Source organism: Exserohilum turcica, assembly GCF_000359705.1.
Source record: "Exserohilum turcica Et28A unplaced genomic scaffold SETTUscaffold_12, whole genome shotgun sequence".
Taxonomy (NCBI): Eukaryota; Fungi; Ascomycota; class Dothideomycetes; order Pleosporales; family Pleosporaceae; genus Exserohilum; species Exserohilum turcicum.
The window spans coordinates 773,523-798,740 of NW_007359937.1; the positions used below are offsets into that span (position 1 = coordinate 773,523).

The window sequence follows — 25,218 nt, forward strand, 5'->3', positions numbered from 1 at the left end:
GCATTAGAGCCCAAGCTCTGTGGGAAAATTCTCACAGGCGTGAGAAAACGAAGGAAGGCCTCCTTCTTCTCCCTACTGCGCGCTAGCGCCTTAGCTGCAGGTGTTAAAAGTGCTGTTAGTCGATTCCTCGTGGTCGGTTCTCCTAGATAGCGTGCTTTCCTAGCGGTTTCCAGAAAACTCGAAGTTGGTGTTTTTGGTCAGTTCTCCTGGCTAAGCCAACTTAAACAGTATAGGAAAAAAGCCACTAGCAAGAATCCACATACGTACGCAGCAAAATACAAGTGGAAGATAAGAAAGCAAATCGCTATTCCTAGCAATACTAGAAGAGAGGTTTCTAGCGCTTTCTACCAACTTAAACTAGGGCACTGTTACCTAAGGGACTACCTATATAAGAGAGGGAAAGTGGATTCTAATAGTTGCCCCTGCAACTATAGGTCTATACAAGACCTACCTTATATTCTATTTAGATGTAATCTATATAGAGAGGAAAGGAAAGGACTAAGAGAAGCCTATAAAGGCGATCTATTACTACCTATCCTTCTTTAAACAAAAGAGGGTATAAAAGCAACTATTACCTTTATTTAAGAAACAAAGGCTAGAATACAAGCCTAGTATAAGGGAAACACAGAAAACGAGGAGTAATACCTATAACAGGTAGCTATACACCTCCCCTACCCTATCCTACCCCCTACCTACTAACTAATAGGCTATAAGCCTCACCTTTATCTAGTTAAAACCCCTCCTAAATATTGTAGCTAGAAACAACCTACTTAGATACTTGTAGGCCTAAAAACCCTACACGTCTTATATAGCCCTTTATGTAACGGGCTAGGTAGCCCGCTACAGTACAGATAGCGGTGGCTATCTTATGTATCAACTACGCAACGATATCAGCAGCTCTGATATCTTGTGCCAGCCTTTTTGGCGCGGTGGGCGCGTTGTAGTTGCGTGCGCAGTCTAATAGGACTCGACCCGTTACATTTAGGCTGAAAAAGGATGTTAAACTAGAATAATAATAATAATAATAATAATAATAGTCCAAGCTTTCATACACAACGTCCTAAATGACGTATCTCTACCTGGTCACATGCTCTTGTATTATACAATGCAACTGTCGCAAAAATAAAATGAATTAAAGGTACAACCGAACGAAAGCTGATCACGTGATAATGCGGGGCATCGACCGGTTGACTGTTCGACCGTTAAGTAGCAGGAGCGAGGCCATAATTTTACGTTTGGTTTTGTACAATAGACTAGTACTTCTGTGGTTTAGTATAAGCAGCGTCGGTTGAGACAGTGCAAAGACAGTTCGCTTTTCAAGTCTGCGTTACGGCCCAAAAGTGTGAGTGCCTAACGCACGCGACAGATTGTAGGTGTCCACGACCCCTCCACGACCCCTCCACGACCCCTCCACAACCATCAACAGTCTGCAAACTTTCGAGCCTCTCAAATATCGCATCCAAGCCTTCAATACAGGACACCTTTGCGATCGCCATCTAGGAAGTGCTCAACCGTCCGAGCAGCACCCCGATCCGGACACACTTTTGCGCAACGCGATACTGTACTGCGTCTCTAGTGCCAATCGGCGCCACGCACACGTACACGCACATTACGAAATATACTCGTGAACACCAACTCTCCAGGCAACTCGCTCGACGCTCCTCTTGTTCACTATCGTGCCTTGATGGTAGGTAGGATTGTTCCTCTCATTTCGTAACTAATGTTTTCCAGACTTTTGACGCCAACAAAGTCCAGCCGCCTAACGCAAATATAGATTTTACACATGTAAAGGATAATGTTGCCACGGTAGTAACGGGTCGAGGTCAAACAGTAGAATGGAGAAATAGCAGTGTTACTGTATTTGAGAAAGACAAGGAAGGCAAGGAGAAGCGTACGCGGCTACCTAAAAATGAAAATGGAGGAATAATAGTTGAAGAAGGATGGGAGTTATACATTGCGAGAGGAAAATTCGTAGAGTTGGATTGAAGAAGATTTTATCCTAATGTGGCGGACAAACTGAGCTTACTCTGGATCTTGACACCTTCCGCTACGCTCAGTATTAGATTAATTACAGTCCTCTTCTCTGAAAAAGTAATTGATACACATTTAGTTCTCCTATCCCCTTCTCTCAACTCGTTCGCTCTGATGCTACATGTAGTGATTGCAGCATGTATACCTGCCCCGAAAACGGCGATAATGTCCTCATCCGAGACGCCCTTCATTGTATACTGAGAATGAGGAATAATCTGCAACAATCCGTTCTCGTGATTGATATGAAAGGCATTCGTCCTCCAGTTTACTTCTACCTTGAATAATGCCATCGCAACCTCTTTAACACTTTCTTCGCGAAGGTTCAATGACATAAAACAAGGCCCAGAAAGATCTTGTGGCCACATCGGCAGGCGCATGAAGACTGCTCTCCAGTTTTGTCTCAGATCCGTGTTCTCAATCCTGTCCAGTAGGTATTGTCCAAAAACCTTTTCAATCCCTTCTCTTTCGGCGTATCTCAAATCGACCCAAGGTTCTGGCGGGGTTTTTGGTAGTTCAATGGTCTCCTGGGGTAGTGGTATAGGCCTATCGTCTTCCGAACGATGCAAAAGCGATCGCGTGGCAGGAGAAATGATTGTGCCATCGCGCCGTTCCCTAATTCTTTCAACCAATTTGTTAAGTACAGCTTTTTTCGTGGAGCTGATTTGATTCTGCGAGAAAGCGACAACACATAACTTATGAAGGTCAGGGTTGATAGCCAATACTTTGTTCAAAAATTTGTTTCGCTTAAGAGAGTCGTCCGACTTCGTTGTTTTCTCATTTGCCGTAACTTTCGTAATGCGCTGATTATGGGTTTTCGTTAAGCGTTCTGATAACTCGATGTCGTTCAACGTATCTATGAGCTGTGCCCATGCCGACTCGATATTTTGGAACCCGTTTCGACGGCGCGGCTTTCGATCTGGCATCGTGTAGACGATCGTGGAGTTGATTGTAACAGTGAGCGTCTGGCTTGAATGACCACTAGGGCATGATGGAGTCACGACATGATTGGTCAACAGTTGACCGTGCTTGGTGTGTGGTAGGCGTGCGGCCTCAGACATCACGTGTTTTATTAAAAGATGACCTTAAAAGTGGACCTGCCAGAGCATAAAGCCAGTCAGGGTTGATAATTAAACGCTGAGCTGCTGCTTTAAGGCAAAAAGCGCCACCAATACACTAAGGTACCCAACATACAAGGGGCTGAGAATCGAGCTCCTGTCTCAAAGCTAATATGCCTAGGAATGGTATTTTAGTATAGCTTGGCAGGCTGTAGTCCCAGAACGGGTTCGCGTTGCAGTAACTGGAAGCAGAAAAATTAATGGATATGCGTCACCCAAAACAGGAAATTTAGCGGACATGCTGGCAACCAGCACAGTGACATAGTGGTCAGTATTTCCGCTTGTCAAGCAATTGGCAGATCGTGGGAGACCGGGATTCAATTCCCCGCTGGAGAGCATCTACTCATCTTTTTTTGCTTTTTTTGGCACCTTGGTGATGATGAGTGATTCATCACCCGCCGAAGCACGGAAACTGGCATCTCTCGAGCTGGGCAATGTAGCTCTACTACACCTAAGAAAACCTTGCTATCTAGCTAATTCAGGTGGTATTCTCTAATTAGCTATACGCAGATTCTGGATAATCTGATCCACATCTGTGCTCCTTAGCTCAAGCTACTCATATGTGACATGTTCTTAGAAATGCACAGACACTTTTTTTTACTAGCCTACCCCTACCACGTCTCCACGTTATGTACCTTTGCAAGATACTAATTATACGGGCCCTACGGAGGGCTAGTAAGGCTCTTGTAAGCCTGGATAAATGCGGATCCTAGTGCTTACTAGATACGATCTCTTTCGTTAAAGTATGATGAGCTATTTGCCGATAACTGGGTTAGGAAAGGCTCTAGATCTACCAGATCTGCCTGGTAGGTGTGCTGGGGTTAAGTTTGATCAAAGGCCTGTCTGGTTTCGCTAACAACTTTGGCAACTTCAACAGCTATAGCTGCTGGTAGAATAATTTAGCGTGGATAGGATACAAGCTCTATGTCACGTAATGATAAAATCAAATCTCAACAGGGGTAGTTAGAGCTTAGAGCTTCAACAGCAGTGTTCACAATTTTACCTCTGCGGTAGCGACGCTACCAATAGCTATACCTAATCAGACGGGTGGTGAGCCTAGTAAAACTCAAAAACGCTAAGTATCAACAAAAGTAACCAATATAAAACCAGACACCCCCTCTTTTTGAGGTGCTTACTTCCCAGGGGTTGCTTACTGTCCGGGGTAGTTAAGGTATTTCACGCTAGTGAGTATCCCGGCGCCTCTACTTAGTACTCTAAGATCCTAAATGTAGCTTACATTTGACACTAATAACCTTACAAAAAGGTGAGAGTTATTAACTGTCTAATATCATCTCGTATGGAACAGTGTATACATCATCTTCACGAAATATTAGATCTCCTATGTGATATATCCAAGTGATAGATAAGTAATCCATCTGATGTCAGACACAACCACGTCCTAACACGAAGTGTCGGGCAAAATCTATTCATATCGAGTGAGGGGAAAGGTTTATAGATTGAGTATCAGGTCGTATTGCTGACTTGTACGTCATGCTATGGATCATGTCACCTATTCTGTGTCACATGTCTTTCATCCATCGAGCTAATGAATATATTTTCTCCTTATTAGTAGAAAATATACGACCAACTTCAGTGTGAGTTACTCGATAGATAGTTCTACTGGACAAAGGAAGAGTAGATGGAGTGTAGTATTTACATAATATTATAAATAATAAGAAAAGAATTCAAGTATAAGAAGAGACCTAATATTCGGATAACTTGTATGTATCCACATCAGAAACAATTCAATTACAACAAGTTCACCAGACCTCAACATTAGTTTCCACTATATTTGATTACCATTCGAATCGAAATGAAGTCAGTTGTTCTAGTGTTACTCGCAACAGTTGCACCAGCGGTGTGTCGTGTCGAAGCTGCATTTTGGTATTGCTGCAAACCAGGCGGGAGTGCTCCATATTGCTGCGATCCTAATAAAAGGTAAGATATCACACTAAAGAGTGTTTCTATGTTAACGTACTTACTTTACAATAGCGCAAGTACTGGAACTGGATGTGATCATGAAACCATTTTCACATATGGTCGATTTGTCGACGAAGTAAGCCATGGCGGATGCGGTGATGGTGGGTATTACTACTACCCTTGATAGAATGGTAGACTGGGTCCCTACATTATGATCGAGCTTCTTCAATAACTCTATCGATCCTAGTGTCTATGAGGGCAAGTTGTAGCTTACTTTATAGCTATAAATTCAACTTATCACTTGCTTAATCGTTGATTAATAATCAGAGATGATAACTACCCCTTGTCCTTCGCGAAAAACTAAAAAATTATAACTTGCTTAAAAAGTTCTACAATAGCTATGGTAAGTGGGAGAATATTAGCGTACCTACCTTACTAAGACTTAGGTCTCGACTTCGGTGTAATTCCCCGCTAGAGAGGTTCTACTCGTCTTCTTTTTTTGCACACTAGTAACGATGGATAATTTGCTCCCTGCACGGGAAATAGTAGCTCTTATGCTAGGCAATGCATTTCTACTACACCTAAGAATATCATAGATGACAGTCGCTTGACCTTAAAGTGTCTGCAGTTTGTCTCGCAATAGGATGCGGCCCATAACTTGTGGATGGACGTTATGTGACAAAGCTCTTTATGTTATGATTGAGCGTCGCCATAATAATATCAACTCGCAACAACTAGATTTACGGTCTTATCTTATACAGGAGTTGATGGCTGTGTTTTATCTTCAACCGGCCAGGCCTGGATCTACTGACTTCTTTCCTCGTCAGTTTTCGCGTAGCGATGCAGAAAATTCTCGCGACATCTGGCCAACCGCTCCTTGTACACGGGATAATTGCTATGATTGACCCAGCCATCCCATCCCTGGTAGGCACCAATCTCGGCCGAAACCTCATGCATCAGTTCGACGCCTTGGCTCTAACTCGCCTCGAGACGTTGCTGCTGCATCCTATCGTCGGGAGTAAAGGAAAGGGGACACGGTGTAGAAGATGTAACATATGTTTCCCACTCATTCTGAAGTCGAATGAGCATTCCTTGTAAGACTGGCTCTCCATCGCTGAAGTTGGAGCTTGCCAATCCAGTGATTTGGCCTGGCAGCGTGTCTCGAAAATGCAGCGCATGAGCAATGTCCGGACATTGGCGGAGCATGAGGATTTCATAGACTTTATAGAGAGACTGGGCAGCGCGCAGATTCTTGGCTTGGTGTTGTGCCTCTTCGCTCATATCATCGAAATTATCGGGTAGTGCTATTGGCTCAAAGCCTTGTGGTATTGGGCCTTCGAACTCGATGAGCGATGGATGGCGTGCTTGGAGGAAGAGCGGGGACATATTAACTGCTTGCCAATCGACGATATCAAGGATTCTGGTCGGTTGGGAAGGGCCGACGAAGATATTGTCACTGTGCAGATCCGGGTACCATAGAGTGGGCTTTGACAGGTTGAAATCGTTAGGCAGAATCTGGGTTGCGATTTTCAGATAATCACCGAGGACTCTGACCTTCAATGCTCTGCTTGGACGGTATTGGTTGGGTCCACGAAACAGCCCTTGCTGACCAAGATACGACGAGAATTTGTCGACGCACGCTAGCTCTCGGGCGGCGCGGGAATGGATAAATTCTTCAAGTGAAAGCCCTGTCATCTAATCAGCTTAGGACGAGCATGACAGGGAAGACAAGGGAACTCACATGGCCCTCGATCTACTTGGACAGAATCTCTGCCTTGGTCGAAGAACGTCCTGTTAGTTGTCGGACCGACTACGAAGGCTTCTTCTCACTTGTGTACCGAGTTGGCGGGGTCAAGAAATTGATTTGGGCTTGGGCTAGGCAGGTCCTTTGCATAATACAAGCTCCCGTACATGGGAAGATTGACACAAACAAAAGCTTTCTCGTACCCAACCAAGGTCCTGATAACCTCAAGTCTTTCCTCCCAAGGCATGTCATGTCATATCTTGCCCAATTCTACTCCCCTACTGCGTTCCATCAGGATGTACTCTGCTCCAACGAGATTGTCTGTCGAGGAGCTCCAACCATATACGCGGGGCGCCGGAATGCCGAGGACATTTCGAACCTGCAAAGTAGCTTTATGTCAGCAATTATCAGATGTAATGAGTCGAGGAGCCCATACGTAGTCCATGGTGGCGGCTTCGCTGGCTGTCGTAAAGTGCGGACGTCCAGCATTAGGGTTGGGGAGTTTGGCGATTAATTCTCGGCCATTATTCATGGTAATTAGAAAGACCTTGCTAAAATTTCCTTCAGGCAGTTTCTCAATCTTGTCACAAGAGCGAGCTCCAGTCGCTTGCGCGGAGACTTGGAGGAGCTCCGGTAGGTCAAACTTGACGTAACGTCGAGCAAGTTGATGCTTCTCATTCCAGAGCCATCGACCCGAGGTGTACTTGTAAAATTGATCCACATCACAGCGTTGAAGCATGCCGACGTCGTGCAAAGTCATTATGTATTGTCAAGAATGCGGCAATGAGAGTGAAGTTGGCTGAGCCAGCCTCGCGAACCGACAAGATCTCAGGAGCTGTTGGCGCAACAAACTCATTTGCAAAGAGCGTAAGGTAGCATTCGAGATAAGAGCTCGACGAACAGTAGTTGAGGCAGCAAGGAGTAATATACCGGATGCCATTGCAGTGCCAATTGCAATTGTGGCGGTAGAGCACTTTGCGTCGTGAGGTAACGTCGAGGTGTACTGGCGTGCCGCGCGCGTAGGCACTAGTTGGTGGCTCAAAAGTGCAAGGACTGCCAAGCATCACGAACTATGGTCAACGATGCACAGTGAGTCCTAAAACAGGATATGTTGCAAATTTCACACTCTAGTTTTTATGCGCCTTAGGTACGCCGTGAATATACTGGCAACATGTTCCTCATCCATCGCGTCCGCACTAATCCGTCTAAATTTGCTTCCGCAGCTTTGCGCCCGTCCATAATACCGGCGCAAAGTGTGTCGACATGTTGAAGCCGAAGAGAGAGGCGAACCACAGTATAGCCGTGACGGCGACAGGTACGAGCAGAAGCTCAGTGTGGTGCAAAAAGGGCAGTTCCTTGTAGCCCAGAAAAGTGATGATAAAGTAGTAGTTTAGGGCGAGCAGATAGAGCGTGTTGGACAGGAGGAGGGAGAACCTGGTGTGCGTCAGTGACAGTCTTGTCGGATATTGTTTCACATATTACCAGTGGTGTGTGCCTACTAGAGGCATGCAGAGAAACTGCACAACATAGAGGAATACCCAGACGGGCACAAAGGCTCGAATGGCAACATCCCAGCAGTAGCCAAACTCGAGCTCTTCCTTGCCCGAGTCCTCTCCGAGGTTGTAGAGCCCTCTCCGTCGCCCAGGTAGCAGCGTGTTGTCTGGGCCCAGCAGGCGGCCTACGAGGAAGAAGAAGAGCGTGGCTATGAGGAGCGAGAGCAGCAGAAAGTGGCCAAAAATGAAGACGAGCATTATGTGGAGCGTCTGGGTGAAGCCGTCGGCGTATGCAAAGCCCCAGGCGAGGGAGGTGAGGGTGAGGAAGAAGGAGAGCAGATAGGTAAAGGACGGGTCCGGGCGGTGGTATGTCTTTGTGGTTTGTTTCTGGGATGCTGGTTAGTGGTGGGCGCGGATAGCGAGGCGTGGCGTGGCGCAAGTGCATACATGGTAGAAGATCTGGCGAAACACCTTCTTGGGCGCAATGATGAGGCTCATGATCTCCCAGACGGCCATCTCAAAGTCCATCTGGGGGAACTTGAACATGCGCTTGAAGAAGCGCGGCATCTTGATTTCGCTGCGCCGCGACGAGGGCGTCGAGCCAAAGTTGGAGGGCCCGCCCGTCGGCCGTGGGAGGGAGATGTGTGGGTTCATGGCGGACGGGTGGGTGGAGGCGACGGCGGGCAGGGCAAGGGTGGAATCGGCTTGGTGGTTGTCGAGTGTCACGGCGAATCGCACGTTTCCATAGTGGCCGGGCGCATGTGAATGTCGTCGTCGATGTGGTCGGTACCTGAGCGACGACACGGGCCGGGGCTGGAGAGAGCTGGTCTGGTCTGGCGCACTAACACTAGTGATTGGTGGCGGTGCTAGTGGCTGGTGCTAGTGGCTAGTGCTAGCGCTGGCCATGGGGCGCCAAGCACCAGGCGTCGCCAGGCCGAACCGCAACCTTTGCTCACCTCACGAACAATCGCGCGCAACCCGACCACGACGACCACGACAACGACAACGACGACCGCCGGCGCATCATCTCGCCACGCCTGCGCACGCATCGGCATCTCCTTGGCGCGGCCGTCGAAGCTGCCCACCGCAGAGCAAGACGCTCAAGCGCACGCTTGGCCCCGTCGCGCACGCCCTGCCTGCACACGCACACGACTGACCACGCGACAAAGAAAAGGCCATTCTTCACCCGCGCAGCCCGTGACCCGCCGACCGCCACGGCCCCGCGACCAATTCTAACTGCACCGCATAGCTCCCATCCCGCCGCAGACATGGCCGACGAGGCCGAGCGCGCTTTCCTCGAGGCGCAACAGCACCAAGAGTACGACCCTGCAGCCGGCGGCTACAACATGACCGACGCGCCCTCTGGCCAAGACGAATACGACCCGGCCACGACCTACTCGCCCCCCTCGGAGCAGTCGCCCTCGGTGCAGCCAGAATCAGGCGCAAACTCTCCGCCCCGACCCGCCGACGGCGAGGATGGGGAGCAGTCGCGAGCCCAGTCCCAGCCTCCCTTGGCCGCCGCAGAGGCCGCCGCAGCGCCGCCGTCCAAGCGGCCGCGCACCGTGGGTGGTTTTGTCGACGAGAGCGAGGACGAGGAAGAGGAGCCCGCTGCGCAGCCGCAAGAGGCGAGTGCTACACGGCAGAGTGCGACGGAGGCTCAACAGGCCCCTCAGCCATCTTTTACAAACACTCCAAACAATACACTACCCAACCCAGATGTACAGTTACATAGTGCACAAGACCAGGCTCCTGCATCTGTTTCTGCTCCCGTCGCTGTCAATGAGCCTGCTCCCTCTGTTGCTTCTGTTCCTAACGGCAGCACGCCTGTCCCAGACGCTACTAAGCCAGCTACTCCCGACGTCTTGAATGTTGCTTCAGCGCGCCCCTCCGTAGTGCCCGCCACTCCAGCGCCCACTTCTGCTGCTCTGCCAAAGGCTCGCCTGCCTCAGGATCGAGTGGGCATTCTCGAAGACCGCATTGCTGAAGATCCCCGTGGTGACATCGAAGCGTGGTTGAGTCTAATTGAGGAGCACCGCAGGCGACACAAGCACGACGATGCCCGAGCTGTATTCGAGCGCTTCCTCAAAGTCTTCCCTTCAGCAGTAAGCACAGCAGCAAATGGTGCAACGGACCCGACTAACACGAGCAGGGCGAACAATGGGTCGAATACATCCTGTTTGAGACCGAACTCGACGAGCTGCCAAAAGTCGAGCACCTCTTTGGCCGTTCTATTCCCTCGGCTCAATATATTGGCATCTATTCTGCTTACATCGACTTCATTCGACGTCGCTTCAACCTCACCACTGACCAAAACGGACAGAATCGCCAGACAGTCACCCAAGCCTATGAGTTCGTCCTCAACTCTGTTGGTATCGATGTCCAGGCCGGTAAGCTGTGGCTTGACTATATCGAGATGCTCAAGACCGGACCCGGCGTGCTCGGCGGCAGTAACTGGCAAGACATGCAAAAGATGGATACTCTGCGTAAAGTGTACCAGCGTGCAGTTGCCGTTCCTCACAACGCTACACTCGAGATCTGGCGCGATTACGACAAGTTCGAGATGAGCATGAATAAGGTTTCGGTAGGCTTTTTGACACGCCCTTCTGCTCCAATCAAGCTTACTTTCGTGACAGGGTCGCAAACAACTCCAAGAAACTTCGCCCGCTTACATGACTGCTCGCAGTGCTATCAATGTTCTTGAAAACAACATCACCAGGGGTGTCATTCGGACCACACTGCCAAAGCTGACGCCCGCTGCTGGTTTCGATGGCTACGAAGACTACATGAACCAGGTCAAGCTGTGGAAAAACTGGATCCAATGGGAGAAGAGTGATCCGCTCGAGTGCACAACCGACAACCGCGAGCTGTACAACAAGCGTGTTCTGCACCTCTACAAGAATGCCTTGATGGCCCTTCGTTTCTGGCCAGAGCTCTGGTACGAAGCAGCCGAATGGTGTTTTGAAAACAACCTGCAAGCTGAAGGCGACAAGTTCCTCAATGACGGCATAGAGGCCAATCCTGAGAGCTGTCTGCTTGTCTTTAAGAAAGCTAACCAGGTCGAGCAACGTACTGATTTTGAAGATGGCCAAGCAGGTGTCATTGCCAAGGGGAGAGCCGTACGCGAACCATACCAGAGACTACTGGATACCATTTACGACCTCACCGCACAGGTCAAGAAGCGCGAAGAACACTCCATTGCACGAGCAAAGGAGCAGTTTGAAGTACAAAAGGCTGCCGACGAGGCGGCGCGGGCCATTGCGCAGCAAAACGATGACGACGAAGATGAGGTCGTAGCTGCACGACGTCTCAAGGAAAAAGAGGATGCTTTCAGCGGCCAACTCCAGGCCATGTCTGCCGGCTACAACGCGCAGACGCAGAATCTCAAGAAAACGCTCACATATGCATGGATAGCGCTCATGCGTGCCATGCGTCGTGTCCAGGGTAAGGGAGATCCAAAGGGCGACATCGGCGGGTTCCGAGGCGTCTTCACAGAGGCGCGTAAAAAGGGCAAACTGCTCAGCGAGGCATATGTAGCCAGCGCACTCATTGAACATCACTGCTACCAGGAGCCAGCTGCCCAAAAGATTTTTGAGCGTGGCATGAAGCTGTTCCCAGAGGATGAGCATTTTGCGTTGGAGTACATTAAGCACCTGATCAAGCTCAATGATTCAACCAGTAAGTGCTCAAGTCCGATGCTATTTCCCACGCCATTCTAACATTTACAGACGCTCGTGCTGTCTTCGAAACTGTTGTTGGAAAACTAACTGCTAAGCCGGAAAACGTGCACCGGGCAAAGTCACTATTCGCCTTCTTCCATGACTACGAGGCCCAGTTTGGTGAGCTGGCACAAATCACCAAACTTGAGCAGCGTATGGCCACTCTCTTCCCCGAAGATCCCCATCTGCACCGCTTTTCGCAACGCTTCGCAAGCCCAACCTTCGACCCCATCTCCGTCCGCCACATCATCTCGCCACGCACACAGATGAAGCCAGTCATGCCGTCAGTCATGCCATCGGTCGAAGAGCAACAGCAGCCCGTTCCCGCAATGCCGCCACAACAACCGCCACCGCAACCTCCGCCGCAACCTGCTGTGGAACAGCAGCGCCTTGCGTCTCCCGCCATTACCAACTCGCCTCACCTTAACAATCTCATGCCTGCAACCAACTCACCCAAGCGTCCACTCGAGGACATGGAGGAAGTGGCACAGCCTCGCAAACTCGCTCGTGGTGAATCGCCTCTCAAGGGCGCTGCGGGCCGCCGTCTTGATGCCGCACGTCGCAACCTTGCTACCGCTGGCGCAACACCTATTGGACAGAACCCAGGTCCACCACCCCTGCCTCGGGGAGTCAACTTCCTTCTCGGGATCATCCCTCCTGCACATACATACAAAGAAACACGCTTCAAAGCAGAGGGTCTGGTTAGCCTGCTACGAGATGTAGCCGCCATTCCAGTTCCTCCGGGCCAAGTCCCACCCCAACCGCAACGGTGGGGAACCACCCCGACAACTGCACAGCAGCTGCAAAGCATACAAGAGAAGTACGGAAACGGCGGACATATCCCCATGCATCCGGCAATGCCAGGTGCAAACCCTTGGGGTGCTTAGTCAGGCCAAGCAGAGTTATGCAATCTATATTCATGTAATTCAAAACGCATATGTATGCGGTCATGAGCTAGCTTTCAGGGGCCGCCACCACCAAGGGGAGAGAAACGTCGAACAACTGCAACAATATCTGGGGGGGAAACGCCATTCAAACCAATAAGCATTGCATAGGAAATGGCGTTTTTTTAAACATTCTATCTTCCACCTATCTCATGTCTTGTCTTCCAGATCGGGCCGAAATTTGAACACACTTTTTGTTTTTTGGATGGATGGATGGGATTGATTGGACTTTTTACATTCACGGGTGGAACTACTGCTGAACTTCCTGAGGAAAACATATATATGTGTGTGCGGTGGTACTCTTTATCCCGTTAATGAAAGGAACATGTATGAGCAAATGGCGTGTGTGTATTCTCTAAGCGACAGGCAACTCATTTAATATTCTCCTCTCTCTCTCTCTCTCTCTCTCTCTCTCTCTCCCTTTCCCTCTGTCTGCAAATTGAAATACCTGGGACCTTTTTGTTTTTATGCAGGTAGACAATCAAGTACATGTTCATGCTGCGGTAATTTATCACACATGCAGGTGTATGTACAACTCGATTTGCATAATCTCTTGGATGCCAGCAATTGCTATAATGGCAGCCAATGCGCTGGGCATGTTGCATGTAATTGTGATGGCGAGCAGAAGATGGACATGTGATGCTGATAGCTCATGGTAAACAAGTGATTTTGTTCGACGACAAAATAGCACCGGAGTCGTTGAGATTTTGCTGTTGGTGTCGTTGGCTGGTTGCTGAGAGTGATGGGGATGTGAAGGGGAATAAAGACATGGCATTGTAGGTACGAGGTGTCGGGAAACACTTGGTGGTGTCTTGGGACATGGTGTCTTTTACAGTATTCAGATAAGCTCATACTAGGATTGAGTGGATTGCAAGGCATCGAGTGCTGTGCTTCCTGGTCTTGAAGTAGCATAGTGCCTTTGTGCATGTGTCGACGCAGTGTCAGAGAGGGTCCAAGATCACTCTTTGATAGATAAATTATGTGGAATATGCTGTGCGTTGTCTTAACTTCTTGGATCTGGTGCTGGCATCGTCACGGAGGTATATCCTAGAAGTAACCTGTGAGCTGCTGGAGCATGTGAACTCTTGGCTTTTCTCCCGAAATATACACGCCAAATGCTGACTAGCCAAGGACTTTCGTGTACATGCTAGAATGATGAATGATTTGTTTGAGTGATTGCTTAGCTTTGAGTATTGCCTCTTGTCTACTCGTTGTTTTTTCATGCTGTCTGCAAGTACAGTTCACATCCAACAACTTCACTTATTTGGCTGTCTTCATACGCAGATCACCTATCTATAACATCCCATGATGTGAGATCCTGAAATATCCCCGGCACTCTCTCACTGAGTCAGACTATGTAGACACTGGTGGTCTCAGCGGCATCCAGCTTCTCACTACCATCATTCTCACCCAAGCCCCGAATCTCACTCTCCCAACATTACATGCGTGTTTTACCTGTATACACCGCTTGATCGCTCGCCAGACCCTGAGATTGCTCAGCTAGCGCAGTTTCCCGTCCATATAAGCTTGCCCAGGTACGACTCCAACCATCTCTCCTCCCTCACACTACCACCACCACACCTCTTTCAACTCTTTCAACTTCTTCATTGAACCTTGTCTTCTCCTAACATCTTCCAAATCTTCACAGATATCAATTCCCCACCCAACAGCAACCTTGCCACCTCCAAGCAAGAGCCTGTCTCAAGCTCCTCCCTGCAGGCAGGTCAGCCAACAGCATTGCAGGCAACCTCTACATCCTCAGCACACTCGAGTAAGTCTTTATCCAGCATTGTGGTTTGATATTTCTCGCCGCTACGGCTGTTTGCCGTTGCCATTGCCGTGCCGTTGCCACTGCCCTTTGTGTCACCTGGAAGCTTGGCACCTTCCGATACCGACACCGCTCTCACCACGCCGGTCACTGCGACATCTCGTCACTCCTGCCCTCCCTGCTTGCTGCCGCCTACGCCTCTGGCTTGGCAAACACCCCTCAGTCCACAGTTTGTCTTGTCTCACCCTTTGTCCTTCTGCATCCCACCCATCACACACTCTCAACATTCCTTTGCACTCTCGTGCCCATCACCCTCCACTTGGTTCTATTTCTCTGAGTACATCTATACACGCTCTGTCTTCAGACTGTGCTGACCCGCCTCAGACACAACCGGCTGCCCGGTTCAAGCTCACTCGATCCACAACGGTCCTCCATTGACCACAGTCTGACATCAAGGTACGTACTGTTGCTGCATATGAGCAGCGCTAGATACAGGGCATCGGCTTGCCGTTGTATTTGATTCACTTGCAAGCACTGCCGCTTCATCTCACTACCGCTCATCTCTGGCTACGACTGACACGGCATGTAGGCATCGCAATGGGTGGTCCGCCAAACAAGCGCGCGCAGGCCGAGAAGCAGTCCAACGGCTCATCCAATGGATCTTCCGAGTCTCGCAATGCTACGCAGCAGTCTGCACCAAAGTCCATCCCTCGCCTAGACGGAAACCGCGACCCCGGTATGCGAAAGCCTGTTGAGTACATGGCTACCAACGACCTCAAGAACCTGTCCGAGTTTCTTGGTCTTGAGGGTTGGTACAAGGCTCGAGGTGTACGTATCATCTGTAGTTTATTATGCATCATACTGACCATGGATTCAGATCACTGTTCCACACAAGCTGCCCCAGCGTCCCCAGAGCTTCAATCCGCACGGCAAAGCTGTCGGCATTGTTCTCAACACGTTCAACGTCATCAAGTCTCCAAACACTGTCGTCCACCAGTACGATGCAAGTCAAGTCGGCTCGGCTCACAATTCATGTGTTGGATTCACTAACACCTTCAGCTTCATTTCACGGGCGACGGCACCGACTACACCAAGCGCGCCTTGCTGAAGAAGATCTTCTACTCCCGCAGTGTCCAGAAAGAACTTGGAACTAACAACAAGTGGATCTGGGACACTAACAAGATCGCTTGGTCTGACAAGCGTCTAGAGCGCGAGGACACGCGCATCTCGGTCGATCTGGACGAAGAAGAAGGCCGCCAGACCAAGCCCGGTGCCCGCGGAAACAAGCACACGCTTCACATCCGCTGGACTCGTAAGGTCGACTTCATCGGACTGAATGCCTTTCTTCAAGGACAAGCCTCGTGGTCGTCTGACTGCATCGACACACTCAACTTCCTCGACCATGTCATGCGTGAGTGGCCTTCTAAGCAGTATACCATGATCAAGAAGTCCTTCTTCCAGCGCGGCGAGCAGCGCTTTGATCTCGGTGGAGGTATCGAGGCTTTCAAGGGCGTTTTTACTTCCCTTCGTCCAGTCCTCGACGACAAGTTCAACAAGTCGCTGTCTGTCAACGTGGATGTTGCCAATGGTACTTTTTGGCGTTCCCAAGAGCTCGCGCGCGCCATCGGACAGGCGTTCAACTGTAGTCCACCGCAGTTCTCCAACATGTTCAAGAATGCCGCCCGTGATTGGAAGGCGTCTATGTTGAAGAAGGACCTCCGCAAGTTCAAGCGTCTTGGTGTATCGGCCATGCACACAAAGCCACCTACGCAGTGGACCATTGACGAGTTTGTCAACATGGACGCGTCCCAGGCTCGCTTCCCGGATCCGGATGATCGTTCCAAGATGATTTCTGTGGCAGAGTACTTCAAGAAGAAGTACAGCATCACGGTCATGGCCGGCATGCCCGTCGTCAAGATGACCAAGATGATCCGCAAGCAGCCTGTATACATGCCTATTGACGTGCTCAAGATCGATGCCAATCAGCGCTACAACACCAAGTTGAGTGATACACAGACGTCTAACATGATCAAGTTTGCCGTGACGCTTCCTAAAGACCGCTGGGCAGCGGTTCAGCAGGGCGTTCGTCTTCTGAACTGGGCCAACGACCCATATCTCAGTCATTTCGGCATTCAGGTTAACCCTAACCCATCCAAGGTACAGGCTCGCGTTCTGCCACCGCCAACGGTGCAATTTGGTGCGGGTTCCAAGGAGATGACCATCAAACCCTCCGACATGATTCAGGGTAGGTGGAGGCTGGACGGACGCAAGTTCATCCTTACCAACAAGAACAATGACCGCGCTATTCGAGCTTGGGGTGTGTGCTGTGTCCAGGGTCGCGGCAGCCCTCCTCTGCAAGCTGTCGAGACCTTTTGCCAGAAGTTTGTGCAGATCTACGAGTCCCACGGAGGCGTGGTTGCTTCCCACCCTCAGTTCGGCAAGAAGCCCTGGATGGGTCCTGGTAATCTGGCCGATGGCGGTGAGATGGGTAAGTAATGCAAATGACCAAAGTTTGAGACGCGCGCTGACGTGAATGTAGTTCAGAAGGTATGGAACATGACTGGCAATAGGTAAGTCGAAGCAACATGGCGGTTTGCAGAGCTGTGACTGATCTAGCTTGCAGGTACAACGCGCCGCCTAGTCTGCTCATCTTCATCGTCAATGACCGCAACATTGATGTGTATCGCCGCATCAAGAAGTCCTGCGACATCCGCTTCGGCGTTGTTTCGCAAGTTCTCCAGGCAAAGCATGTCATGTCTGCTTCTCCGCAGTACATTTCGAATGTTTGCATGAAGGTCAACGCCAAGCTCGGCGGTGCTACTTGCGTCGCGAAATCGCAGCTTATTCCCAAGATCGCTCCCAAGGCCGCTTCAATCCCTACCATGGTAGTCGGTGCCGACGTCTCTCACCCTGCACCTGGAGCAGGATCTGGTGAGGCTGCTTCGTTCGCGGCCATGACCATGTCTTCAGACATCCATTTCACTCGGTACTGGGCTGAGGTTCAGACCAACGGAAATCGCGTTGAGATGGTGACTACGGCCAACATTGATCAGCAATTCGGTTTCATGGCGAAGAACTGGATGCAGAAGCTTGGCCAGGGAAGGCCGCCCCAGCGTGTTCTTTACATCCGTGACGGCGTCGGCGAAGGACAGTACGCTGCAGTCCTTGAAGAAGAAGTCCACGACATGAAGGAATGCTTCAAGAAGTTGGGCTGCAAGGAGGTGCCAAAGTTCACGGTTGTCATTGCCGGCAAGCGCCATCACGTCCGCTTCTTCCCTGAGCATGGAGACCGCAACAGCAATCCTCTTCCGGGCACTTTGGTGGAGTCTGGCTGCACGCACCCTTTCGAGTTTGACTTCTACCTGTGCTCTCACGTCGCGATCAAGGGTACGGCCCGCCCTATCCACTACCAGTGCATTCTCAATGAGGGTGAATGGTTGCCGACGGAGCTTCAGCAGTTCATCTTTGAACACTCATACCACTATGTCCGCTCTACGACTCCTGTTTCGCTTCATCCAGCCGTCTACTATGCCCACCTTGCCGCCGACCGCTCACGGGCTCATCTCAACGAGAATCCCGTCTCGTCTGGAAAGAAGGAGACCAAGATAGAGCAGCAGTCGTCGACTGGCTCGTCCAAGCAGAACGTCGAGATTGCTCCGCTGATGCCGATGAACAACAGCCGTGGTATCAAGGACGTCATGTGGTACATCTAGAGCATGGCTAAGCTTGGCGAGTCGAATGTGACTTGCAGGATGACGGAAAGGTCTATGGAATGTCTGGGTTATGTGCTTACTTGGTGGACGATGACGTGCATCTTCATAAGATAAGCATCCAAAGTGGCTAATCTGGGTAATCTCCATTTTTCTTTTTGTGCAGGCGGTATCTGACTTTTGCGAATCCACGATGGATATCTCATCACCTTGCATGTCCCTAGGTAGCTTGTCTTGCCATATAGGAGCAGAGAAAATATGAGCATGGTGATTACTATTTTACTGTCATGTGTTTGTGTGACTTGCTAACGACAAAGTGGAGTTGACTTGTCGAGGCTACTAAGTAATGGTATCCAGGCTTATCAGAGCGATTATCAGAACGAGCCCTCAGCGCAGAGTACAGCCTGCCTGGCGTCCAAGTCGATACGGCGGAACAGTACAGTCGTCGTGTGCGCCTCAGAGTACTGCGGATATTGATAGAGCCGCACCTGTCTGCTGCGCGCCGTCCAACGTTGGGAGGACACGCACGACTATGGATGGCCGCATAGCCAAAGCGGCACTCGAAAAGCTTTCGGCCAGACGCGGAGCGCGTCGCAAGGCCAAAGACAGCTCGGTCTGAGTAGCGCCAGGTCAAGCGCACCGTGGTATGCCAGCAAAAGTATGTACCGTCCAAAAAATTTACCTTCGCTCCACGAGCGCACAGCGCAGAAGAGAAGGGGGTAAGCGAACGCGTGCTTGCTCTAACCTCCATTTTCCCCTCCAAATCTCCATTGAGGCGGGAGACACAGAGTGAATAATGGGGTGTTTCAGTTTTGATGAGCAGAAGAGGCTGGCGCGGCGCGGCTTGGTTTTGATGATGCGAGAATTTCCGATGACTAATGTGCGCTTGGTGGTTTGCGGCCTAGCGGGCGTGCAGGGTGCATGTGAGCGAATCGAGAATGGCGCATTGGGTTTGACGAGGACGGGACGGCGGGGCAGGGGGGCTTTGGCTTTGGCTTTGGCTTTGGCGAGCGCGGGGCTGTTACGTTTTGTTGGTGGGCCTGTGAGGGTGACTCTTTCGACAACACCAAAGAACAACCTTGTACGTGTAGTGGTGTAGCAGGTGAGTGGCAGAGTAGGCTCTCTTTGTTGTGTGCAACGCCAGGCTGACAAACGCGCCGTGCCTTGACAGGCTCGCTTTTGCAAGCACACGATTCTGAATCACCCACACTCTACTACACAAAGCCACAATCCAACTACAGTGGAGCTTTCACGAGCCGCTTGACACCCACGACACGCAAACAACGAGCGTTCGCCGAGACGACCCATTGTATAAACGGACACGGGCTGCAAGCACATTCTGAACCAATAACTCTTCACTTGGACAAACACAGCCTACATATCCAACATGTCTTCAGCACGTGGTCGCGGCGGCAAGTTCAACAAGGTCAAGCGCGGAGGCGGCAAGAAGTTTTCGCGCGACCTGCAACCGCTGAACGCCGATGGCGAGGTAGTCGGCATGTGGGGTGTAAGTATTTGGCCTGCGAGGTGTCGGACCAGGCGTCTAACGGAATGCCACAGGAGCAACCCGAACAGGTCGACGAAGAGGACTCTGAGGAGGAGGAATCTTCAGAAGAAGAGTCGGGCGACGAGGAGGGAAAGCCTGCACAGGAAGAGTTGACACGTGAGCAGCGCCGTGAACTCGCAAAGAAGCGCAAGCAGGCTGCGATAGCGAAGAAATCGCAAAAGACACCCGAGGCTGGCGACATGCCCACCGACTCTTCTGAGGAGGAGGAGGATGACGACATGCCCGCAAACCCAAACCATACCGCCAAAGCCCGTACACAAGCCACCAAAGCACCCGTCGTCGACGAAGACGCTGAGCCCGCTGCCGCCAAGGGCAAGGGCAAGCAAAAAGACCTCTCTCAACTCTCCCGCCGGGAGCGCGAGGCCCTCCAGGCGCAAGCCAGCAAGGACCGATACGACAAGCTACATGCCGAAGGCAAGACGGAGCAGGCGCGCGCTGATCTGGAGCGCTTAAAGCTGGTTCGCGAGCGCAGAGAGGCCGAGGCAGCGCGAAAAAAGGCCGAGGCCGAGGAGCGTGCTGAGCTGGAGAAGGAGAAGAAGGAGCTCATGGAGCGCGAGGCCAGGAGACGGGAGCAGGCTCTGGGCAAGGCCAACCGCCTCGCAAAGGGCGGAAAGAAGAAGGCCTAGATTTGGGTGTCATGCCTGCAAGGACCGAGGCTCGCTTGACGGGATCACGTGATACGATGAGTACAAGCAGAAGACGGCGTGGCAACAATCAAGTAGCGTGCGTTATGCTGATTGGAATAGACGAATATGATGAGAATGCACGATCCCAAGACTTGAATTGGGTTGTTGTCGTTGCTTTTGCTGTGCTAAAGGCCTGGGCCTAGAATTGACACTTGTTCTGCGGCAGCTCCATGCACGCCCTAGGAGAATCTTGGGTTGTCAGCTCCAGGCTACCTTTGAGCATGAAATCATGTCTTGAATGCTGGGCAGCAGATACGAGCCAATTCGCCCTCGCAGCGCCCTTCTGCCCTCGACCCCGCTAGTAGTGTCTCGCCTCACCAAGGCGAAAGTCGTCATGACGCGCTCGACTACAAAACACCATGCATGGCATGGCCACTGACGATGTTGTCTTCACAGTGTGCATTGTACTCCAAGATAATCGACCATGGCTCTGCGCATTCCCGCCACCGAGCAATCCAACTTCGAAACCTTCCGCGACTGCGTGAGCGAGCCCGTGTTGAAAGCGCTGGCGGCACCGAGTGAAAAGGCCAAGCCGAAGGAGAAGAAGAATAAGAAGAAGAAGAAGAGAAATGCACAGAATGGATTAAGAGACGGGAAGAATGGAGTGGAGGAGCAAAGTGACAATGAGGGTAGTCAGGAGCTTGGAGCTGCCGACGACGCAGAGGACTTGGCTGAATTCATCCAGGTATGTTCATACATCTCCCCCATTGCAATGCACGCATACAGCTATTTCATTAGCAAACCCCCTCCCTAACAAAAGAAAAGACCACACTGTGATTTCCTAACAGAATAAACCTCTACCCATCTGTCGTTCCATCAATAAGAACATCAACAATAACTAACAAAAAAAATAACAAAAAACAGTACCTCAGCACCGTCCTCTTCACCAATCTAGCGCCAGACCTCCGCACCCTCAACGCAACCCACTTCGCAGCGTCCGCCGCGCTGCAAAAACAGTACTCGGCGCCCGTCAGCCCCGCGACGAGCACCGAGCTCGTAAACAGCATTCCGGCCTCTGTACTCGACAGCCTGGAAGCCTACGGCGTGTTACCGCTAGCCTCGGACGCCGGCGAGCATGCCAGACTGATGGTCCCGCTGGTGTCAGCGTACATAGCCAGCGTGACAGCAGCGCCGGCTCACGGCCGCAGCTCGCGCGCACAGGTAGCAGCGTGTGAGTTGTGTGCGCGCGACTGGGTGCCGCTTACATATCACCATTTGGTTCCGCGGGCGGCGCATGCGCGGGTGCGGAAGCGCGGGTGGCATGGCGAGGAGCGGCTGCAGAGCGTGGCGTGGTTGTGTCGTGCGTGTCATAGTTTTGTGCATGGGCTGGCGGGGAATGAGGAGCTGGCGAGGAGGTTTTATACCGTCGAGTTGATTCGGGAGGGGGGCACGGAGAGGGAGGCGGATAAGAGGGAGAGGGTGGAGAGGTGGGTTAGGTGGGTGGGCGGTGTGAGGTGGAAGAGTCGGTGATGGTGTTGTTTTGTTGATGATGATGATGATGATGATGATGTTGATGTTGTTAGTTTTTTCTTGCAAGAGAAGAACGAATCATGTTTGAGCACGAGGACGAAGCAGCAGAAAATAGTTATGGTTGTTGAGGTAGTAATAGTACTTGATTATAGTGTTGATCCATCTACAAAGTGCAGAGGCCAAGTTATCCAACTCGTAACACCTCTTCCGTGTCGGAAAGGTGGTGGGGGTATCTATGCTAATATGCCTATGCCTATGCCAATGCCTATGCCAATCCTATGCCAATGCCATGCCAATCCTATGCCAATGCCAATGCCAATGCCATGCTAAGAACCCAGAATATGCAAACGCCATACCCAATATGCAAGCAAGAGCTTTCCCAAATACTACATGGTCATCCTCATCTTCTCGCAAGCATTGCCAGCAACGCGCCAAGAGCCCTGCAGCCACAGGAAAGACGGGAGAGGAAATGCCGATTAAAATACAAGTGCCGATATATGCACCGAAGGGAAAAAAAGAAAAAAAGGGAATGCTATGTTTACAATGGAGCGTCATCGAGAAAGCCCTTTTCGACTTCATCGGCAAAGACGGGATATGTTTGCCATGTCCTGCCACTCTTGCTCCTCCTGGCCTCAAGACTGGCGCGAATGTGAGTCAGGAAGCGCTCGGTGGAGGGGTCGCTGGTGGTGCGGCGGAGCTCGCACTTGGAGGCTTCCAAGGGCTGAGCTGGGAGAGGAGCAACAGTAGTAGTGGTGATGGTGGTGGTGTCCTTGGGGTCGATTTCAAGAAGCTCCTTGGTAGTGGCGGCGGCATTGTCCCAGTCGACAGCGGGAAACGAGTTGCGGCGGTGGGTGGTGGTGGTGGTGGCGGCAAGGTAGTCGTCATAAGCGTCGGTGGTGGGTCGGGTGTTGAAGTCGGTAGATAGCTCGGGCAAGGGGAGCATCGTGGGCGGGGCCGGGACCGGGGCCGGGGTGGGCGGTGCGTGGAGAGCGAGAGAAGCAGGGCTGAGGGAGAAGTCGACGAGCTGGCCCGGGTGAGGGTCCTCTGGTTGGTGCATGTCTGAGCCGGTCGAGTCGATTCTCTGGCGCTTGAAGCTCTCCATGAGGTCGGCGCGGGGCGAGGCCGAGGGCGACGAGATGCTGGTGCGGGGGCTCACGTGAGGCGAGTCGTCGGACGACTGGCGGCGGCGCGACGAGAAGCCAAAGCCAAAGTTGATGTTGAAGAGGTCGCTGGGGCGTCTGCGCTTCTTCTTGAGCTTCTTGGGAAAGGTCCAGGTGGTGTCCTTGAAGGAGAGTTTTGACGAGGCGGCTGTGATTGGCTGGTGGTGTGGGGCCAGCTGGCGGCTGGCGATTTCCATCATGGCTGCGTTGAGTGTGGCGAAGAGCGAGTCGTCGACAAAATGCAGCTCTTGGGAGGGGGCAGCAGCGGGCTTGGGGCGCTTTGCAGGAGGCGGACGAGATGGCAATGGAGATGGGGAGCGGCGAGGTCTTTTTAGTCGGCGTTGCGGGTGCGGCCGACTCTTGTTCACCGCCGAGTGCGCAGTGGCGGTGATTGCGGGGGGGATAGTGGTGGTAGTGGTAGTGGTAGTAGTAGCAGCAGGAGTAGCGGTATAAGGGTGGATGTTCAGGGTGCCAGCAAGCTCCCTCGCGGCCGCGGTGCCGCTAGATAAGTAGGCATCGCGGGTGAAGATGTGGTACAGGTCATCTTGCAGGCCATGGCCACGAGGGGTGCGTGTCGAGCAACAGCCGGTGTGGGTGTGTGCAAGTTGCGGTGTCGGCGCGTGAAGCGGCGGTGGGGGGCAGGCGGGCAGAGTAGCGGTGTTGGGTGAGGCGGGCGTGCCTGGGTCAGATGGTGCGGGCGGTGACGGGCACGCCCAGGGCCTCGTGACGTGGAGCTGGTCCGGTGTCCACGCTCTGCTCGACGACAGCGACATCTGCTCCCACGCATCCATGGCGACGCTGCAAGTCGTGTTTCAGGATCGATGAGCTGGTGGCCGACAGCTGTCTCTGCGCCTCGCTCGCCAACTGCGGCTGCCGCCCTGCTGTTATATACTCGCGCCCTGTTTCGTTTGCTTTTCACGGCCCACCCACGTCGCAGCTGAGTGTCTGCTGGCCGCCGGTACACTTGTCGACACGCATCCACGCCCCAGCAGCACCAGCACCAGCACCAGCAGCATCCACAGCAATGACTCCTCCTTTCCACGGTGGCGCGACAAGCAGCCAGCCAGCTCAACCGTCGTGGTGGCGGCCCGCCCGCCGCGCGGAGCAAGGCGCTGGCCATGTCCGATGCCATTTCATCGCCTGTCGCCTGGGAAAACCACCATCATGCTGCTGCTCGGTGACGCGCACTCGCGTTCTCGCCCTGCGCATTGGACCGCCGCCACCGACATGGAGAGAGAGAGAGAGAGAGAGAGAGAGAGAGAGAGGCGAGCTGAAGGCGGCGTGCTGCGACTTTGGGTACGCTTGCAGCCCGGAAACCACCAAAAAGCCCGCCCGCTAAGCGTTCCCAAGGGTCCATGACAGATCTGGGAACCTTAAACAAAACTCCTCCGCGCTCGCTTGCTGGCTGCTTGTGTGTGTGTTTTCTTTTTCTCTGTCGTCGCCCCATCGCCGACGTCAGTTTTGGTCGCGCGTCGCAGGCCCGCCAAACACTCGGCGAGCTGCCACTGCTTCCTTTTTGCTAACCCGTCCAAGTAGTGCACTCGCCACGTCACGTGCTCGCCTGCTCTAGGCCTTCTCTCATGCCCATCTTCTTGGCCCACCCATCCAACACCCTCCGATGCTCCGCTGCCACCACGCATCTCCTCGGCCTCTTGTGTGCAAACGCGAGTCTAGAAACTTTCATGTGCTGGAATTGCCTGGCCCGCGCTTCACAGCTACCATAGTCTGCAATCCCTTTGTTGCCTGCACTGGTACACGTAGCTGTGCCTCCTGACAAAACTGCATCATGTGCTGCCATGCCCACGCCTCCGCTTCACATGAAAGCCCTCCCCCACATCCCTAGATGCCTAGACGCTGCCCTCCCATGGCCCTCACCGGAGCACATGGACGATCC

General features: G+C 52.0%; 8 protein-coding genes and 1 non-coding gene across 9 annotated transcripts; 5 read left to right on the plus strand and 4 right to left on the minus strand.

Moving 5' to 3' along the window:
* Positions 1-1,994: 1,994 nt before the first annotated feature.
* Positions 1,995-2,954, minus strand: SETTUDRAFT_159256 (uncharacterized protein; the record flags this gene model as incomplete). Its single annotated transcript, XM_008024438.1, has 1 exon — positions 1,995-2,954. One exon carries the CDS (start codon positions 2,952-2,954, stop codon positions 1,995-1,997), a length of 960 nt encoding a protein of 319 aa, XP_008022629.1.
* Positions 2,955-3,397: 443 nt separating this feature from the next.
* On the plus strand, positions 3,398-3,484 carry SETTUDRAFT_t103. The gene has a single exon. It is a non-coding gene; the product is annotated as a tRNA-Asp (tRNA).
* A 2,386-nt stretch (positions 3,485-5,870) lies between these two features.
* On the minus strand, positions 5,871-7,570 carry SETTUDRAFT_159257 (uncharacterized protein; the record flags this gene model as incomplete). Its single annotated transcript, XM_008024439.1, has 6 exons — positions 5,871-6,034; positions 6,059-6,754; positions 6,808-6,836; positions 6,897-7,045; positions 7,085-7,189; positions 7,247-7,570. The coding sequence occupies 6 exons, from the start codon at positions 7,568-7,570 to the stop codon at positions 5,871-5,873; spliced, it is 1,467 nt and encodes a 488-aa protein (XP_008022630.1).
* A 362-nt stretch (positions 7,571-7,932) lies between these two features.
* On the minus strand, positions 7,933-9,079 carry SETTUDRAFT_146742 (uncharacterized protein). Its single transcript, XM_008024440.1, has 3 exons — positions 8,751-9,079; positions 8,293-8,690; positions 7,933-8,244 (listed from the first exon to the last, which is right to left on the minus strand). The coding sequence occupies exons 1-3, from the start codon at positions 8,955-8,957 to the stop codon at positions 8,016-8,018; spliced, it is 834 nt and encodes a 277-aa protein (XP_008022631.1). The 5' UTR covers positions 8,958-9,079; the 3' UTR covers positions 7,933-8,015.
* A 392-nt stretch (positions 9,080-9,471) lies between these two features.
* Positions 9,472-13,136, plus strand: SETTUDRAFT_126994 (uncharacterized protein). Its single transcript, XM_008024441.1, has 4 exons — positions 9,472-10,405; positions 10,453-10,884; positions 10,937-11,978; positions 12,029-13,136. Exons 1-4 carry the CDS (start codon positions 9,572-9,574, stop codon positions 12,904-12,906), a joined length of 3,186 nt encoding a protein of 1,061 aa, XP_008022632.1. The 5' UTR covers positions 9,472-9,571; the 3' UTR covers positions 12,907-13,136.
* Positions 13,137-15,328: 2,192 nt separating this feature from the next.
* Positions 15,329-18,444, plus strand: SETTUDRAFT_159260 (uncharacterized protein; the record flags this gene model as incomplete). Its single annotated transcript, XM_008024442.1, has 5 exons — positions 15,329-15,559; positions 15,609-15,734; positions 15,791-17,219; positions 17,271-17,301; positions 17,355-18,444. The coding sequence occupies 5 exons, from the start codon at positions 15,329-15,331 to the stop codon at positions 18,442-18,444; spliced, it is 2,907 nt and encodes a 968-aa protein (XP_008022633.1).
* A 1,021-nt stretch (positions 18,445-19,465) lies between these two features.
* On the plus strand, positions 19,466-20,773 carry SETTUDRAFT_167500 (uncharacterized protein). The gene is made up of 3 exons (XM_008024443.1): positions 19,466-19,543; positions 19,613-19,948; positions 20,002-20,773. The coding sequence occupies exons 2-3, from the start codon at positions 19,829-19,831 to the stop codon at positions 20,632-20,634; spliced, it is 753 nt and encodes a 250-aa protein (XP_008022634.1). The 5' UTR covers positions 19,466-19,543; positions 19,613-19,828; the 3' UTR covers positions 20,635-20,773.
* Positions 20,774-21,118: 345 nt separating this feature from the next.
* SETTUDRAFT_159262 (uncharacterized protein) lies at positions 21,119-22,164 on the plus strand (the record flags this gene model as incomplete). The annotated part of the gene is made up of 2 exons (XM_008024444.1): positions 21,119-21,379; positions 21,559-22,164. 2 exons carry the CDS (start codon positions 21,119-21,121, stop codon positions 22,162-22,164), a joined length of 867 nt encoding a protein of 288 aa, XP_008022635.1.
* A 538-nt stretch (positions 22,165-22,702) lies between these two features.
* SETTUDRAFT_183049 (uncharacterized protein) lies at positions 22,703-23,593 on the minus strand (the record flags this gene model as incomplete). Its single annotated transcript, XM_008024445.1, has 1 exon — positions 22,703-23,593. Exon 1 carries the CDS (start codon positions 23,522-23,524, stop codon positions 22,703-22,705), a length of 822 nt encoding a protein of 273 aa, XP_008022636.1. The 5' UTR covers positions 23,525-23,593.
* Between the last annotated feature and the right edge of the window lie 1,625 nt (positions 23,594-25,218).